We start from the raw sequence: 17,743 nt of genomic DNA on the forward strand, positions 1-17,743 counted from the left end.
AGGAGATGCACACATATAAGGCTGATGAAATAAACATAAATTGGGCCTAAGAACTGTGCCCAGCAGATGGATGATCACTGAGAGGCATGTAAGCTAGATAAGAGCTGGGAGATTTTCAATTCCTAGGTTTTCCACTGCTGTATGACTAGGAGTGTTTAAGACTTTTGGAGCTTAAAGATACACCCTCTCTCCAACCCTTTTCATACACTCAGATCCTTTAGCTAGTAGACTTTCTGACATCTTTGTTCATACTGACATAAACAGGTTATTCAGCTATAGCAAATGCAAGCTGTGAGCTATGATTTCATTTCAACAGACTAAGAACTGAAGGTATTAACTTCATTACAAATTATAAAACGGAAACACAATCTATTTCTCATTGAACTACCTTAGTGTTAAAGACTGTGGAATGACTTCTACAAAATCTGGCACTGCATTCCAAGGAGTTGCAAGGCCTTCCAGGCCTCCATACATAGATCTTCTTCATTGTGGGTTACAGGTTTAATAAACTGCTCCCTTTTTATGGGTATATTTGACTTAGGCTCCCTGCAAAGCTATAGAATGAGATGGCATATACCACTTAGCTGTGGCTAACACACTAAAATGGACAATAGCAATATCAGTAGAGAGTGTTTTTAACAAAAGTAGCCTAAGGATTTACTTTTGTAGGTTTGGGTTTTGTTTTTTTTTTACAGAAACATCTTTGGTTCATATCTTGTATTCCTTTTTTAAGCCCTATGACCTTGAACAGACACTGTTTTGATTGAGGCAGGTCATTTCCTCAAATAACAAAAACATATTAAAAATAAAAACCCTCAGGGGAATATAGGCCTAAAGCAGTGGGCAATTTGTGTTTAGTGCCACCTCTGTTGACACTGGGCTGCTCTCTTTGGACAGCAGAAACCATCACTCCAACTACCAGAGTCGGCAGGATTCCGTGCCTCTATTCATTGTGGAATTAGGTGGACAGTTAAAAGCTTTCTGGAATTCTTCAAAGTTACTAACAGCACCATTGACCCTGGAAAAAAAAAGACATGATAAAGTTCATATCAATGAGCTCTTAACAGATAAACTGATTCTGGATGAAACAAACAGTATGTGGCTTGAATAGAGTTTCACTCATTCAATCTTTTTTTTTTTTTTTTTTTTTTTTTGGCCAGTCCTGGGCCTTGGACTCAGGGCCTGAGCACTGTCCCTGGCTTCTTCCCGCTCAAGGCTAGCACTCTGCCACTTGAGCCACAGCGCCGCTTCTGGCCGTTTTCTGTATATGTGGTGCTGGGGAATCGAACCTAGGGCCTCGTGTATCCGAGGCAGGCACTCTTGCCACTAGGCTATATCCCCAGCCCTCATTCAATCTTTTTACAAAGGAGACAGTAAGTAAGACTAGGACCACTACCTCCTCTATGCCAGGCAAACATCTGGATTACTTTCCAAGCATTCTTCAAAATTCCTATAAGACTGTATCACGTCCAATACTTAGTTTTCCTAACTTAAAAATTACTTTTCCTGGGTGCCAGTGACTCATACCTATATAATCCTAGCTATTCAAGAAGTTGAGATCTGAGGCTCACAGTTTCAAGCCTTCCCAGGCAGGGAAGCCTATAAAATTGTTATCAGCAATTAAGCACCAAAAATGCCAGAAGGGGACCTGTGGCTCAAGTGTAGAGCTCTAGCTTTGAGCAAAAGAAAAAGCTCAGAGACAGTCCCTAGGCTCTGAGATCAAGCCCCAGGACTGGCACAAAAATAATACTTTTTGTGGAAAGTCGAACTGCCATAAAATGTGTAAGTATTAAATGTACATGCTCCTCATTTTTCCATAGGTAGCCATGTTGGCACTACTCAGATCAGGACACATGGATTTCCTTTCTGAAGGCTAACTTATATCTCTTACCAAAATTATCTCCAAAAATAAATACTGTTATAATCTCTATCTCCATAGCTTTGACTGCTTTCAAACTTCCTATAAATTACATCCATAGTATGCAGTGTTTACATCTTTGATTTCTTTTACTCAGTATAATGCCACTAAGAGTCTCATGTTGCTGCATTTCCAACTACCCCTAAAGAATTCATTCAGTCTACAAAGCACCTTTTCTACATTCTTATCAGGTTTGGAGGCTCACATGTAACTAGAATTTAGTTAATGCTACAATCAAATAATGAATAGCATCTAGTTGTTACAGATGATTCTTCACTGGATTTTAGCTCCAGAATCTGGTCTTGAAAGTCTCTGACTACAGTAAAGACTATCAATCCCTTACCCAGTACTTTGATTGTTTAATTGCCTTTTGTGAAGTAGTATTTGCATTGTATGATTTGCATTGCACTCAAAATCTATAGTTACTACAGAAATCAGTAACACACTAAGCAAAAAATACCTACCCACTCATCTGTTTCTTACTCAACCTCACATTCAAAGAAGTGACTAGAAACTCAGCATTCCCAGTTACTTTTTCTTCCCTAAGGGCATCAGAATGAATGTATTGCATATATTCAACAAATCTTCATAACCTTTTGTGTTTTAGCTGTGATATATGGGGTAAGGATGGAAATCTCAGAGTGTAATTCACCCTAGGCAACAGTTAAACATAGAATATAGCTGATAATGAGTTAGTAAATGTAAATTACCAGCTAAAATCCAACATTATAGGCAACTAGTTAGTAAAAAGAATTTTGTTTCTAAAGCTTATCCACTGAGTAATGAATATACTGTGTGGTTTCATCTGCACCATTTGTCAGTGGGTGCACATTTTAGTCCATTAGAAACTGTCAGCCTTCATGACAGTTTAGCACAGTGGGGGAGAATTTCCAACACAGTGATTAGATTTTTATGCTAGTGGGTAATTTATAGTCAATTTTGAAGTATAGAAAGGTTTTAGGAATAAGACTTTTAAATATAGAACAAACTTTACATGACTTTCTTTCAATTTGCTAATGGATTCATTTAAATATGAAATGTAAAGGCACCCAGGTATATGTTCTAAGCAAGGAGTGAATAACTTTAAGTTATGACCCCTTGGGTTTCTCATTATAATTATCTGCTCTCTACTATTAAAAAATCTCAAGCTATGGGACTTAGCACAGAGTAAGTAATACCAGCCTGAATTTTGTTTTTACTTAATATTTCATACATTCTGACAATTAAGGTTGCAATACATAATCCATTGCCCTTCATCTGTAGGCAACTATTTCAAAATATGATACAAGATGAGAGCCAAATGCAGTATCCTTGACTCTAGATATGAGTTATAGCCATAAAATATCTCCATATATCTTCCTTTGGGTTCAGAACTATTCAGAAAGAGGGCACTGATTCCTATGTGTTGACTGTGTGAAAAAGCAAGAGATCATAAATAGAATATTCTTTAATAGGACATAAACCAGAGCTCTTGGTGTTTTAAGGTAGATTGTATCACCTCACACACAGTGTGTGTGTGAGTGTGTGTGTGTGTGTGTGTGTGTGTGTGTGTGTATACACTGGTACTGGGGCTTGAACACAGGGCCTCTGGTTCTTGCTTGGCTTTTTTTGCTCAGGGCTGGTGCTCTACTACTTGAGCCACAGTTCCATTCTGGTTTTTGGTAGTTAATTGGAGATGAGAAGCACACAGGCTTTCCCTGTCTGGGCTGGCTTTGAACCATGATCTGCAAATCTCAGCCTTCTTAGTAGCTAGGATTACAGGCATGAACCACAAGCATCCAGCTAATATCTTTCCCCTTGCAGCAGATCTGACAACTCCCAACTATGGGTTCCTTTTATTTCAGGAACATATGATCTTAAATGCCACACTAGATTCAAAATGGGTACAAGTGGCTACCAACAGAAATTTAGTTCAAAAAACACAGAGGATACCAGCTTATTACTAATGAAAGAAGAGATGCTTACTCCCTGTTTGACTAGATTCTGTCAACTACAAAATGGACATGGAGGTTTTTGTATATCACATACCAGGCAGTATACTAGGATAGTTAGGGGTTGGAGAAGTGGGGTGAAGCCCAGTTCAAAACCCGTGTCACCATTTTCCTGCTTACCTAAATTGAGGAGGACTGTGTGCACCAATTTGAACTTGTTCTCTGGCAGCTTCTGGTCTGTAGGAATTGCACCTCACCTAGAAGGAAAAGGCATCTCAAGGAAATATGCTTCCATCTCAATGATAGTTTCTTTTTTACTTTCTTAAGTTAGACTGAAGAATAATTTTAAGATCAAAGGATGACAAAGAGGTTTAATAGATCAAGCAAAATTCGTAGTAATAATTATTCTAACCCCCAGAGCAGAAGGCTCTAGCAATGTGAAAAATTCCACAAAGTAAGGAAATTAGCAATGTTTCAGGAAAAGTGGAGGAGGAGAGAATGTCAGATCATTGAAATCCCAAGAAACATACCAAAGCATTTAAATTATATTTAAACATTGTTCTTGAGCAAGAAAATAAAGCCATATTTTTGAATCATTTATCTGACAGAGAGATTTAGGAGGAAGAAGAAATTAGAGATTACATAGAAGACAATTTCTTGGTGATTAATGTCCCCTAAAGAACTAAAAGGATGAGAATACCCTCTAAGAAGAGAAATAGTCAGATCACAACAAGTATACTGATATAGAAAGCAGGGTAAGTATCGTGATGCCCATGCTTTTGGTAACCTATCAGTGAGTGGGCTTCTGACTTTGATTGTTTAAAATGTGATTCTTGTAACAAACAGTACAAGAAATGTACCCAAGGCCTAACGTATGAAACTGTAACCTCTCTGTACATCACATTGACAATAAATAAGCATTAAAACAAAAACAAAATTGTGATTCTTGAATCGCCTCAGAAGCTAATAGGAAGTTGATTTTAACATCATTTTTTTTCTCATGTACTTAGATCATCATATAGCATTTTTAGATTTTATATATCATTTAAGAGATTTCTGAAAACATGTTATGGTTCTTACTGGTTTTCTACTATCTTTCTAAGAGGCAAATAACTTTGCTACCTAGAAGTAGACTTACGCCCATGTATAAAAGACTGAAAATATTTTCAATATATCAATGAATGTAAGTTAATGTTTCTCATTCATGATGAAGAAGTAGCATTACACTTTTTCTCTAAATCTCTCTAGTTAAAATAAATCAGGTAACGCTTCGTATCATATTTCAAGATAATTTTTAATTATACTTATGGCATCCATCATTATCACCTAGATTGTTTTATCTGCAAAGAGATATTACAGAGTAGGGTGTATATAGTAAAAATGAATGGACACTTGCTCTTTGTCCTCTACACCAGAGTTTAATGTTTCAAATACTCAGTTCTGCCACTTCAATACAAAGCCACCCATTGATAAATAAATAAAAGACAATAGTTTCCAATAAAACATTATTTGCAATGTATTTTGGAAAATATGCAGTACACCAGATTGGACCACAACTCTAGAAAATTCCATTTTGAATGCTTATTTTAGTATCTAACCCAGAACTGACCCTAAGGATGACCCCTTAAATGAATTGTGTTAGTCTTATCCTTTTGATGCAAGTGATCTAAAACTATCAAATGTCTTCAATGTATCCAGCATTTTTGCTAAGTGTTATGGCAAGTATATGAAAAGTGTAAGGAACCAGAATATTAGCTGTGGAGATAAAATGGAGTCTTAAGCATTTTAAAAGCAATTAAGTACACAATGCTATAGGAATGTAGGTAAGCAAAGAGGAGTCAAATATAAAACAAAATGAGGACTAGAGTTCTTAGGGAAGAGTTTGTGGAATGTAGGGAGGAAGTAAAACACAACATGGATTCTGAAGGATAAACTTAGATTGAATAGTTTGTGGGGGAGAGAACAAGAAAGGGACCACATTATAAAAGACGAATCAGAAGCAAGGCCATGAAGACAGTCATGAGAATAAGTTCATGGAATGGAAGTGAGGATATCTGACTGATTAAGAATTTTTTCCCATCCAGTGAAATTTAAAGAAATTTGATGGATTTGAATCAAGTAAAGAACTTTGGTATTCTTTCTTTGTTTTATGTTTATTGTCCTTAAGTAGTTATACAAAGGGGTTTGATTGAACATGTCAGTTTGTGAGTAGAATGTGTCTTGATCAAAGTCACCCCTTTCATCATAAAATGGAGAAGCTGAAAGCCAAATGGAGAAACTTGGACTAAATGTGGTAGGCATGTGGGAACCTTTTAATATATCAGTAACAAAGTTTTTTGAAAAGGCTACTTCAGTGCAGTGTAAAACAGTGGTAGAAGATGCTAAAGTGAAGAAAACATGTCTTAAAGCTGTTGGGATAATCCAGAGTAGAAGATACCAAGGTTTGACTTCCAGATGATGAGATAGGGTAATGAAGATGCCGGGGGGCTTGGATTTTCACATCTCTCAAATGCATATATTAAAACTTGAACCCGGAAGTGGTGCTATGGCTCAAGTGGTAGAGCACTAGCCTTGAACTAAAGGGACAGCACCCAGCCCCAGAGTTCAAGCCCCATGACTGACTAAAAACAAACAAAAAAAGACTTGAACCCCAGTGTAATGGTGTTAGGAGGTGGTACTTTCAGGAAATACTAGGTCATGAGAGAGATGCCTTCATGGAAAGGGTTTAATGCATTCATTTAAAATGATTCTGGATAAAAGATGAACCTTTTTTGAAATAATAATTCAAATACAAGGCTTTCAAATTAATCACTGTTTGTAAGGTGGCTAAGATAAATTGTAACAATTTTTAATTCAACTTCAGAATAATAAATGAATTGTTTGGAAGATTTCCTTTTATTTTATTTTTCTCATCAGCAATAGAATAAACTGGTACATGTTGAATTTTTCATTGAAAGAGAATGGAAGGATAACTAGCTCTCTCCACTATGTGAAAAAATAGCAAGAAGTCAGCAATCTGCAACCCAGAACCCAACCGGGCATCCTAATCTCAGACTTCCAGCCTCCAAGACTAAGAGAAGGAAAGTTCTGTAGTTTATTAGCCTCTTATAGTCTATAGTACTCTTATAAACTGATGGAGCTGCTAAAATGGGGAAGAGAGAGAGGTTGTACCTAAAGAGGATTTCAGAAAAGGAAACATCTAGCTTTTTATATGTTATATAAAATAAATCAGATCTAAAATTCCAGGCTTTCTACTCAGGGAAATCCAAAGACGTCCAAATGGTTGCATGAAGGTATAAGTAGACTTGCACACATGTGCACGCGTGCACACACACACAGAAAAAGTCATTTTGTTGGAGGCTACAGTTTCATTGCCATCAGGATAATAAATGATCATAAGATTGTTTTTGTCATGTCAGTTTAATAAATAAAAGATCTGGAAGGGAGGGAGAAGGGATAAAGGAAAGCAATCATACTATTCAGTATATACTGTGTGAAAAGTGACCTACATAGCTTATGGGCAGGGATGGGAATGGGAAATTGGGGGAATGTAGTAAAGAAAGGAGTGATATTATCCAAAAAATGTACTCATTACCTGACTTAGGAAATGGTAACCCCTCTGTACAATACCTTAAAAATAACAATACAATTATTTTTTAAAAAAATAAAAGATTCTTTCCAAGTCTTCTCCATTAGAAAAAGAGACAATTGGAGAAAGCTTCAGGATGAACCAGCTTTCTAAGGAATGAATGAAAAGACTTGGAATCAAAAAGTTGCACTGAACACTTTTTGTCGAGTTTGAGCATATACATACACATTTGCCACTGTGAGGCCATAAATTAGAGCCTTTATCAATGCATTGTCAACTTCCTTTGCCTTTATCTTTTTTCTGTTCCAGTACTCTTTACATATTGATCTAATAGTTGGGAAACCAACCCTGAGGTTTCTCCATAGTTTAAGAGTGACAGAATAAAGCCAGAAAGTGAGGAAAACAAGAAAAAAAATGTAGGAAAGCCATGGAACCCTAAGAACAAGTTACTAGAAATAGTTAGAGATAGTATTGAATACATTAAGAAGTCAAGAAATATTGAAGAACTATCAAGTGAGTTGCCATAGGGCCAGTAATCCACTTGATTTAAAATACCAGTAAACCTTGATTCAATCCATTATTTATTTATGTCCCATAGCACATTAAGAAGCTGGTATTTATCCTGGAAATAATTGGCAAGATCAATTTTTAGCTAAAATCCAAGTGATACCATGAAACTTTTATTCCAGTCTTTTCCTTAAAGACACAAGCTAAAGTACCACATTTCATCTTGGGTGCTCTGCTCAGTTTACTCACATGAGCGTAACTCAGGAAGAAGAGCTGGTTGTTGGTGAATGTGAGGCCTGGGAGGAGGGGTTCCTCAACACCTTGCCTTTTGTCATTTATCCACTTCCTGTAAGCCTAGGGAGAGAAGCAGACTAAGTTGAGCCTCTTCCACGATGGTTTTTCCTCTTTTCTCATCCAGCACAGAGATATCAAACACATACTCCTGCTGTGTGCAAAAAGGCATTGTGTCAAGTTCTCTCTTAAGAAAACAAACACCTGGAAATGCAAAGTAATGTCTTTTCACTCATCTGGAACGCAGGTGCACCTGGCAAGATGCTCCATACATACTGAAGGGGCTAGGCCAAAGTGTTCAGATGTCAAATAGCTCTTCTTAAAAAAAAAAGCTGCTGGGGGCTGGGAATGTGGCCTAGTGGTAAAGTGCTCGTCTCGCATACATGAAGCCCTGGGTTCAATTCCCCAGCACCACATATATAGAGAAAAAAACTGTTCATTTTATTTCAAAATTGGACAAAGAAATTTAGCACTGTGGCAAGGATGTTATGGCAACGAATTTGGTAGTCAATATATTATCAAGTGTGTCAACAGGAAAAGCCATGACCTGTTATTATAGCATCGTGTTATGAACATAAAATATAATTTAAATAGAATACAGGATGGATAAAACCTTGAGGTAACAGCCTGATCTCTAAAGTGAATACATTTAAACTTTATGAAATCTTTCCGGATATCCTTATTCTTCTTGTTTAGCCATAGTTATGCACTCCTAGCTGGCCCAATATATAACAACTACTAGCCTCTGGCCATAACCTAGAAGCTTAGTATTTTAAGAGAAAATTGTAACTAATGATATTGAAACAGTTGTAGTCAAGTAAAACTCATAGGAACTTAGCCCTGAGGCAATTTCTATAGCATATTTTGATATGAATTTGTTCTTTAAATATATGATTCTTGATAACAAATTTTTGAATTTATAACCTAAAAAGAAAAATGCAATTCTATTTATCTAATAGACTATAATAAAGTCAATTGGGAAATACAATTTGATTTGCACAGATTCCAGAATACCCATCTCCTTAAGAACATGTCAATGATGTAAATTGAAGTATAGAGTTTTATACTTTAATTTTTTAATCCTGTAAATGGAACTATACATACCCTAAAAGCTTCTCGCAGACCTCCATTATCAGCAATATTTTCTCCCAAGGTCCTCTTCCCCTTTACCTAGGAGAGAGAGAGAGAGAGAGAGAGAGAGAGAGAGAGAGAGAGAGAGAGAGAGAGAGAGAGAGAGATCCATGGTCAACTATCATTTGGCAAGAGGTATAAATACCATAGCGAGGAAGAAGATTATACTCAATAAATCAGAGGTAGTCATAACATCCTGTGAGATGGCAAACCAACTCAAGCAAGATGCTTCTGAATATAATAATTTCAGATTTACTTTTTACTCATCTCTTTAATCTTACCAATTGAAGCCAGCTCTAATCAAATATTCTCAAGCACTCTGGTTTAGTGGGAAAATACAGTAATATCGATACATGGATTACTTTCTCTGATTAACTCCCATAATTTGAGTATCTTTCTCATTGTGCCTGTGTTTCCCAAAATTTGCCTTCCACACAGGAACAAGAGAAGTTCAAGATCAACCATTATCATTTTACCCTCAGCAATTTCCGTGAAAAATTAAAAGGAGGATAGTTCTCTTTGGAAACAAAAATCAAATAGAAGTGGGACAGACCACAAGGTCAACACTTGCAGTATGTATAACACCCAGCCGAACATGTTGAAGAAACTCTTCTGAACCGTTCCTTAAAACAACACGAAAATGTTCCAAATTTATATAGCCCACAAGCTGAACCTGAGCTGTTGTTTTGCTTTTTAATTTTTGTAGATGCTTCAAACTATGCCCAGATTTTAATATTTTTTTTCAATGGCTGTGGTGGGAAGAATTGAAAGGAAAATATCTTGTGCCACATAGAAATTACATGAAATTCTAACTCCAGGATGTATAAATCAAGCTTTATTGGAACAATACCTAAACCCATTCATTTGCACACTATGTTTTTTTTCTTGGTATAATAGGAGAGAAGTTTAGTAACTGTAACAGAGACTACACAACCCACAGAGCATAAAGTATTTATTACTTGGTTTGTAATAGGAAGTATAATGGCTTCCCAAAGTGATCTACTTCCAAATCCCTAGAACCTGAGAATATGTTACTCTACAATGGCAAAGGGGATGTTTTTTCCAGTCATGGGGCTTGAATTCAGGGCCTGTTTGCTGTTCCCCCAGCTCTTTTTTTGCTCAAAGCTAGTACTCCACCACTTTGAGCCACAGCTCCGTTAGTTTGTTTGTTTGTTTGATGAGTGTTTCATTGAAATAAGAGTCTATTAGGGACTTTTCTATCAGGGCTGGCTTCAAACTGTGATCCTCAGTTTTGCGCAGTGGCAGAATCGTAGCCAATGAGGTTTATCCGAGGCGCGATTATTGCTAATTGCAAACTTTTCCTAAACTGTGATCCTCAGATCCCAGCCTCCAGAGTAGTTAGGATTACAGGCATGAGCCACCAGCACCCGGTAACAAAGGGGACTTTTAAAAACTGTTATGTCGGGGGTGGGGAATGTGGCTTAGTGGCAGAGTGCTTGCCTAGCATGCATGAAGCCCTGGGTTCGATTCCTCAGCACCACATAAACAGAAAACAGCTGGAAGTAGCACTGTGGCTCAAGTGGTAGAGTGTTAGCCTTGAGCAAAAAGAAGCCAGGGACAGTGCTCAGGCCCTGAGTTCACAGCCCAGGACTGGCCAAAAAATAAATTAATAAATTAATTAATAAAAACAAGAAGCTCAGGGACAGTGCCCCAGGCCCTGAGTTCATGTCCCAGGACTAGCAAAAAAAACAACAACTGATATGTCAAGGATCTTAAAATAGAGACATTATCTAGAGTCCTTATAAGAAGAAAAATGAGGCAAGAGAGTGTCAGAAGGATACAATGTGGCACCCACTGGCCATTGCTGGATTTGTTGGGGCCATGAGCCAAGGAATGCAGAGGTAGCCTCTAAAAATTAGAAAATGCAAGGAAAAGATTTGCTCCTATTGCTTCTAGAAAAGAATACAGACTTGTTGATACTTCGTGTTAGGGCAGTGACACATGTGTCATACTTCTGGCATATAGAACTGTACAATAGTAAGTTTATGTTTTTGTTTTGTTTTGTTTCTTTGCCAGTCCAGAGGTGTGGACTCAGGGCCTGAGCACTGTCCCTAGCACTCTACCACTTGAGCCACAGCGCCACTTCTGGTCGTTTATCTATATATGAGGTGGTGAGGAATTGAACCCAGGGCTTCTTGTATATGAGGCAAGCACTCTACCACTAGGCCATAGTCCCAGCCCCAGTTTATGTTGTTTTAAGCCATGAAGTTTTTAGTAACTTGTTACAACAGCCACAGAAAACTAGCACACCATACTATAAACTTTGAAGCAAGGATCCTACCAACTCTTTATTTTTAAGGTAGCCAGTTGACCAAGGTATCTAACAACACCAATAAAAATGGATCTTTAGTAAACATTATTCACTGCAATCACCCAGGAACCCTCCTCAATTTAATTTTCATTCTTGATTTACATCTATTCTTTCCTTTCTGTAATCCTATCAAGATAAGAACTATTATTACTGCCTTTGTTTAACAAATGAAGATCTGAAGCACAGAGTGTGTAGCAGATGTTTTTGAAACCCCATAACAACTCCTTTTCTACTAGGACTGTATACCCATTCCCGTAGCTACTAAGATCTTGGGAAGATTAATCTTAGTTAATCTAGAGATTGCTAGGAGCTCATACTCCATCTTCCAGTGGCATATGAAACATGTGGAGCAACCTAGCCCTTTGCCACTGAGCTAAACAATTTCTGTGGTGTAATTCATGCTCCAGAACCTTCTGTGGGATCAGGGTAGGAATAAATTTCCCCTGAAGCCACCATGTTTTTCTCACTTCCTTAAAGGTTTTTTTCAGAAAACTACTTTCTCAATAAATCACTTACCTGTGAGTTCCATAGTGTAGCAGTTATCAAGTCTGCTTTACACGCAGAATGTCCTGGGTTCGAGCCCCAGTGGGACCACCAAAAAAAACCAACAAATAAATCACTGACCGAAAGAATCCCTTCTGGAACTTGGCTTCTCATGAACCTGATGTTAAGACAGTGATTAAGTAAACTGATCACGTGGAGCAGGGATTTAAAGACAGCCCTCTGTCTTCAGAGCCTTTGTTCTATAAGACATACCTTCTCAAGTCTTCTTGGCTATGTTTATGTTTATATCCACTTATACATGAATCTCTCCTTTTTCACTCTTAAATTTCTATTTAAATTAGGGGCTTTTAGAGTAGCTTATCCCTCTGGCTCTTTGTACTCCAAGTCATCTTAGTAGAGTAACATGGCCTGAGGTTTTGCCTCTCATGACTCATGATGCTTTACTGCTCAAAGGAAGCCACTCACTCGCCGGTGAGAATGAGAATGAATCTGTTTCGGGATGGTTGGGGGTGGATTTATGCTGAGACAGGCATGCCCTTTCTATCATCTTTGTGACAAAGGGACACATTTGTCAGAATTAAGTTTCAATATCTGACACTTTAGATAAAATGGATGCTTAAGAATAGTCCACTGAGGGCTGGGAATACGGCCTAGTGGTAGAGTGTTTGCCTAGCATGCATGAAGCCCTGGGTTTGATTCTCAGCACAACATATACAGAAAAAGCTGGAAGTGGCGCTGTGGCTCAAGTGGTAGAGTGCTGGTCTTAAGCAAAAAGAAGCCAGGGACAGTGCTCAGGCCCTGAGTTCAAGCCCCAAGACTGGAAATAACAAGAACTTAAATGAGAGAACTAGAGCATGGTATGGAGAAAAGAACATAGATAGATCCTAGAGTCAAATAGATCTAAAGGTAATCTATGGGCATCAATCTCTTTGAACCTCAATTTTCTCCTATGTAAAATATGTTCATACCTAGTAATATGGACTCCTCTCCAGTTGAATGTAAAGATCACATTCATTTCATTAAGTGGAAAATCTAACTTCCATTAATACAGCTAATAGTGAGGTGCCAGACTTTGAAGTCAGGCCCCACCACGTGAACCCCATTTTAGAATCGAACCCTGAGCCAATCAGATTTGTACCTGTGTTCTAATCTTGCTTGCACAGCTGATTGTTGTAACCTTGTTCTTTGCCTTTATAAGCCCTGTGTAATCACAGCTCCGGGCTTCCTCCTAACCTCCGCTGTGTCGGTGGGTAGGACGAGGCCCGAGTTGGCAGCTCGTTAAATAAAGCCTTGCCTTGCTTTTGCATTTCGGAGTGTCTGAATCTCGGTGGTCTTCTTGGGGGTGGTCTTGCAACTTGGCACAACATTTGGGGGCTCGTCCGGGATAGCCCCAGAGACCCCGAGATCCCAGACTCCGAAGGTAAGAAAACAGCACTGTTCATTTGTCTTGTCCTGTAATTTGTCTGTTTTGCTTTTGCTTGTAGGGCGCGAGTCAGTTTGGTTTTTGGCCGGAACTGACCAGGAGGGCCTCCTAAACGAGACTCAACCCGCCCACCTTGTACTTGGGTCTGCTCCTTCTGCTTATCTGGCAGGAGGTTGTGGGCCAACTTGGGTCCACTCCTCCCGTACCCTGGCAGGAGGTTGTGGGCCAACTTGGGAGATCTCCAACTCGTAACTCGGGTCCACTCCTTCTGCACCCTTGCAGGAGGTTGTGGGCCAACTCGGGTCCACTCCTTCTTACAGGAGGTTGTGGGCCAACTCGGGTCCGTTCCTTCTGCACTCTTGTAGGAGGTTGTGGGCCAGCTTGGGAGATCTCCAACTCGTAGCTTTTCTTGTTCTCAGGCCTGTGTGTTTTCCTCCTTTTGTATTAATTGTTTTGTTTTTGTAGCCTTTTGGAAGAAATTTGGAAGTAAAATTGTCCTAAATAATTATTGCAAAGTGAGAAAAGGAGAATTATGGCTACCAAAATGTTTAATTGCCATTCCAGCTTCTTTGTAGGTTTTTTGTAACAGTTTCCAGCAGGCCCACAGAGAAGCACAGGTGATTCCTACAAGTTTGTCGAGATCTACTACTGACCCTTAATAAGTTCCAGGTAAGACAGCATGCTTAAAAACTACTTCTGTGTGGACCACCTTGTTGCTTCTAATTGGAGTAAAGTGGCCTCTTATAAGACTCACTGATCTGAATCTGCGGTTTGAAGCCAGCCCGGGCAAAGAAAGGTCCCTGTGAGAGACTTGTCTCTAATCAGCCAGCAGAGTGCTGGGAACGGAGTGGTGTGGAGCTCAAAAGTGGTACGGTGCTAGTCTTGAGCTGGAGAGCTGAGGGACAGCACTCAGGCCCTGAGTCCAAGTCGAAAGTCACTCCTCCTGGGACAAAAGTGATGGAGCATCCAGAGGCAGTAAGCCACTGCTTGGATGGCAGAGATGGTGTCAGATCCTAGAGTCACTACTGTTGGCCTTTCAAAAGTTAAAGCCGGGAAGTCCTAGAAGAATGGTTCATAAGCATGCCTTTCCAATGCCCATGTCTGTCTACTGGGCAGGAATTTGCCTGTCATCTGTGATAGTGGTTAGTAAGGGTAAGTTTGTCAAATGAGAGGATAGATTAAAATCTCACCCCCCGCATTTACTCAAAGCCCTGACTGGCAGTAAGAATTTTAAGCTGATACATCTGTTTAGGAAAGAAAGCTTGTAGACCTGAGATTGTGTTGTGTCCTTATTGAGATCTGTTAAAGGCCTGTCAGCTTGCCAATGCCCCCAATCAACAGATTAACCACGGTGGAAGGGACCCTAGACGGCATCGCCACTTGGGTTCATTGCTTCCACGCCAGGCCAGCTGACCCCTTTGCCCTGGATGACAACTACCGTGATGGAACATGGGAGGTCTCCAAGCACCCAACTCAGCCGCTTTGCCTTCGTCTCAAGAAAAGAAAGTTAGACTGAGACTAAGGTTATAGGTTCCTGGCTAGGTAAGGTCTACGCCCCTGAGTCAGCCTGAAGAAATTACAGAAGATGGATGATCTTCACCCATCAGCCCCCCTTTAAAATCAAGGGACCAGAGTTGTTTTTGGGAAGATGAGGCAGGATAAACTAGAGACATGCAGAACAGAGGTACAGAGAATATTCTTGTAAGATAAACTAGAGACATGCAAGAGGTACAGAGAATATTCTTGTAAGAAATGGTGACAGGCCATTTGTTTACTACATTGGGCCCTACTGGCCCATGCCTTACCTCTATATCATCCCCTAGACATGCAAGCCATTGAAATGGACAGAATGGAGCCATGATTGGCTCCCAAGGTACCAAAAAGAAAAAGGGGGAAATGAGGTGCCAGACTTTGAAGTCAGGCCCCACCACGTGAACCCCATTTTAGAATCGAACCCTGAGCCAATCAGATTTGTACCTGTGTTCTAATCTTGCTTGCACAGCTGATTGTTGTAACCTTGTTCTTTGCCTTTATAAGCCCTGTGTAATCACAGCTCCGGGCTTCCTCCTAACCTCCGCTGTGTCGGTGGGTAGGACGAGGCCCGAGTTGGCAGCTCGTTAAATAAAGCCTTGCCTTGCTTTTGCATTTCGGAGTGTCTGAATCTCGGTGGTCTTCTTGGGGGTGGTCTTGCAACTTGGCACAACAATAGCACCAGGAAAAATTTATTTTCTTCGTCTAAAAAAAGTGTTATTAAATTGGTTTTTTCAGCCCAAAGACTTTGGTTTCTTTTCTCCTAGGGTAAGAAACTATGACTATACCACAAAGGATCAGGAATATTAACTACCACTGACTGAGAACTTTCTATTCATTACTTTACTCATTTAATTCTTACAACAAACTAATGAATTCAGAATTTCCCAGTTGAAGACACTGATACTCAGGAATATTAAGTCACTCACCTAAATTGCTAAATCTAAAAATTTATCTCAGTTTATATGAGATTCTAACTTCTTTGACTAATACATAGTATTTATCTATTTGTGGCATATGGAATGATGCTTAGATTTATGTATATATTGTGTCATGACTAAATCACTGGAATTAGCACAGCTTCACCTTAAACTCTCACCATTTCTTCAAAGTGGCTATATTCAAAGGCCTCTTTTCTAGAAATTTGAGTTACTCAATGCATTACTAACAACTGTATTCATCCTACAGAGCAGTAAAACACAAGAAATTAATCCTTCTGAGATCAGCAAGATCCAGTGCATTTAAGATGGAATGGCTATGGATTAAATTGTAATCCTTCAACCCAACAATAATATTGCACCAACTTATAACCTCTCCCTACCCTCTTCCCAGCTACTCTCCAGCCTCTGTTGACCATTATTGTTCTCTGAACTACCATGAGGTTCTAATTTTTCTAGAAATGCTACAAATGGAACCCAGGGCTTCATGTATATAAGTGTTCTAGTACTGAGCCACAAGTCCCAGCCAAAGACTCAAATTTTTGTCATTCTATTCATGGAAAAAACATTTTAATTAATGATACTTGACCACTTGTCTATACTGTTGGAAGAAAAATGTAGGTTAAATTTCATATAAAACTTCACAGAAAAAAATAAATTTTACATGCATGAAGATTAAAGAGGGAAGGGGAGACATGGTTCAGAAAGAATTGTACTCATTACCCGATTCGTGTAACTGTAACCTCGTTGTATATCACCTCTACAATAACAATAAAGATAATTTTTTAAAAGACTGAAATGTAAAATAGCAGAATAACAAAACATTATCAGAAAGACTAAGAGACCCAATATATAATATAGGTGCTTCTAACTAAGAATTAAAATGTGGAAAGTATTTTAAGAGAAATAGATATCTTAAATTTACAAAACAAAATGTTTAAAATCTGTATGTCAAAAGACACTATAGGAAGCCGGGTGCTGGTGGCTCGTGCCTGTAATCCTAGCTACTCAGGAGGCTGAGATCTGAGATCACAGTTCAAGGCCACCCCCGGCAGAAAGTCCATGAGACTCTTACCTCCAATTAACCACCAGAAAACCAGAAGTGATGCTGTGGCTCAAGTGGTTGAGCACTCACCTTAAGCTGAAAAGCTCAGGAGCAGTGCCCAGGCCCAGAGTCCACGCCCCATGACTGACCAAAAAAAAACAACTATATACATCCAGGAAATGGAAACAAACAAAAACAGATACCATATACAAAGTCCAAAGAATGGGTAATATATTGGAGGGATACAGATAACATGAATGATAGTTTAAATTTTCACATCTGTAATAATTTTTTTCCTTGGTCAGTACCATAGCTAGAACTCAGGGCCTCATACTAACTCAGTTTGTTTGCTCATGGATGACCTCTACAACTTAAGCTAGGCTTCAAGCTAAACTTTTTTTCTGCTTAATTGGAGATAGAATTTCAAGGACTTTTCTGCCTGGGTTGACATTGGGGCTGAACTCAAAAATTTGCATTTCAGAAAAAAACTCCCCCCAAAAGGCAACTGCTGATTTCTGAGGCACACTTTGAGAATAAAATCTAACATAAGCTAATGTCTAAAGAAAGAAAAAATAGCCCCCAAGTTTCCCCCTTAACCACAGTT

The 17,743-nt window shown here is 38.9% G+C and overlaps 1 protein-coding gene and 1 pseudogene across 1 annotated transcript in view; one reads left to right on the forward strand and one right to left on the reverse strand.

Moving 5' to 3' along the window:
- Positions 1-365: 365 nt before the first annotated feature.
- The window catches only part of Phex (phosphate regulating endopeptidase homolog X-linked), a 217,686-nt gene continuing 200,308 nt past the window's right edge, over positions 366-17,743 (reverse strand). Inside the window, exons 19-22 of the mRNA XM_048335888.1 lie at positions 9,341-9,406; positions 8,195-8,299; positions 4,030-4,106; positions 366-1,018 (exon numbers count right to left, since the gene is read on the reverse strand). Of these exons, the coding sequence (XP_048191845.1) occupies positions 916-1,018; positions 4,030-4,106; positions 8,195-8,299; positions 9,341-9,406 (351 nt within the window). The 3' untranslated portion in view covers positions 366-915. The remainder of the gene's footprint in view (positions 1,019-4,029; positions 4,107-8,194; positions 8,300-9,340; positions 9,407-17,743) is intronic.
- Positions 10,616-10,793, forward strand: LOC125344460 (annotated as a pseudogene).

The sequence above is a fragment of the Perognathus longimembris genome, chromosome 28, assembly GCF_023159225.1.
Source record: "Perognathus longimembris pacificus isolate PPM17 chromosome 28, ASM2315922v1, whole genome shotgun sequence".
NCBI classification, from domain to species: domain Eukaryota; kingdom Metazoa; phylum Chordata; class Mammalia; order Rodentia; family Heteromyidae; genus Perognathus; species Perognathus longimembris.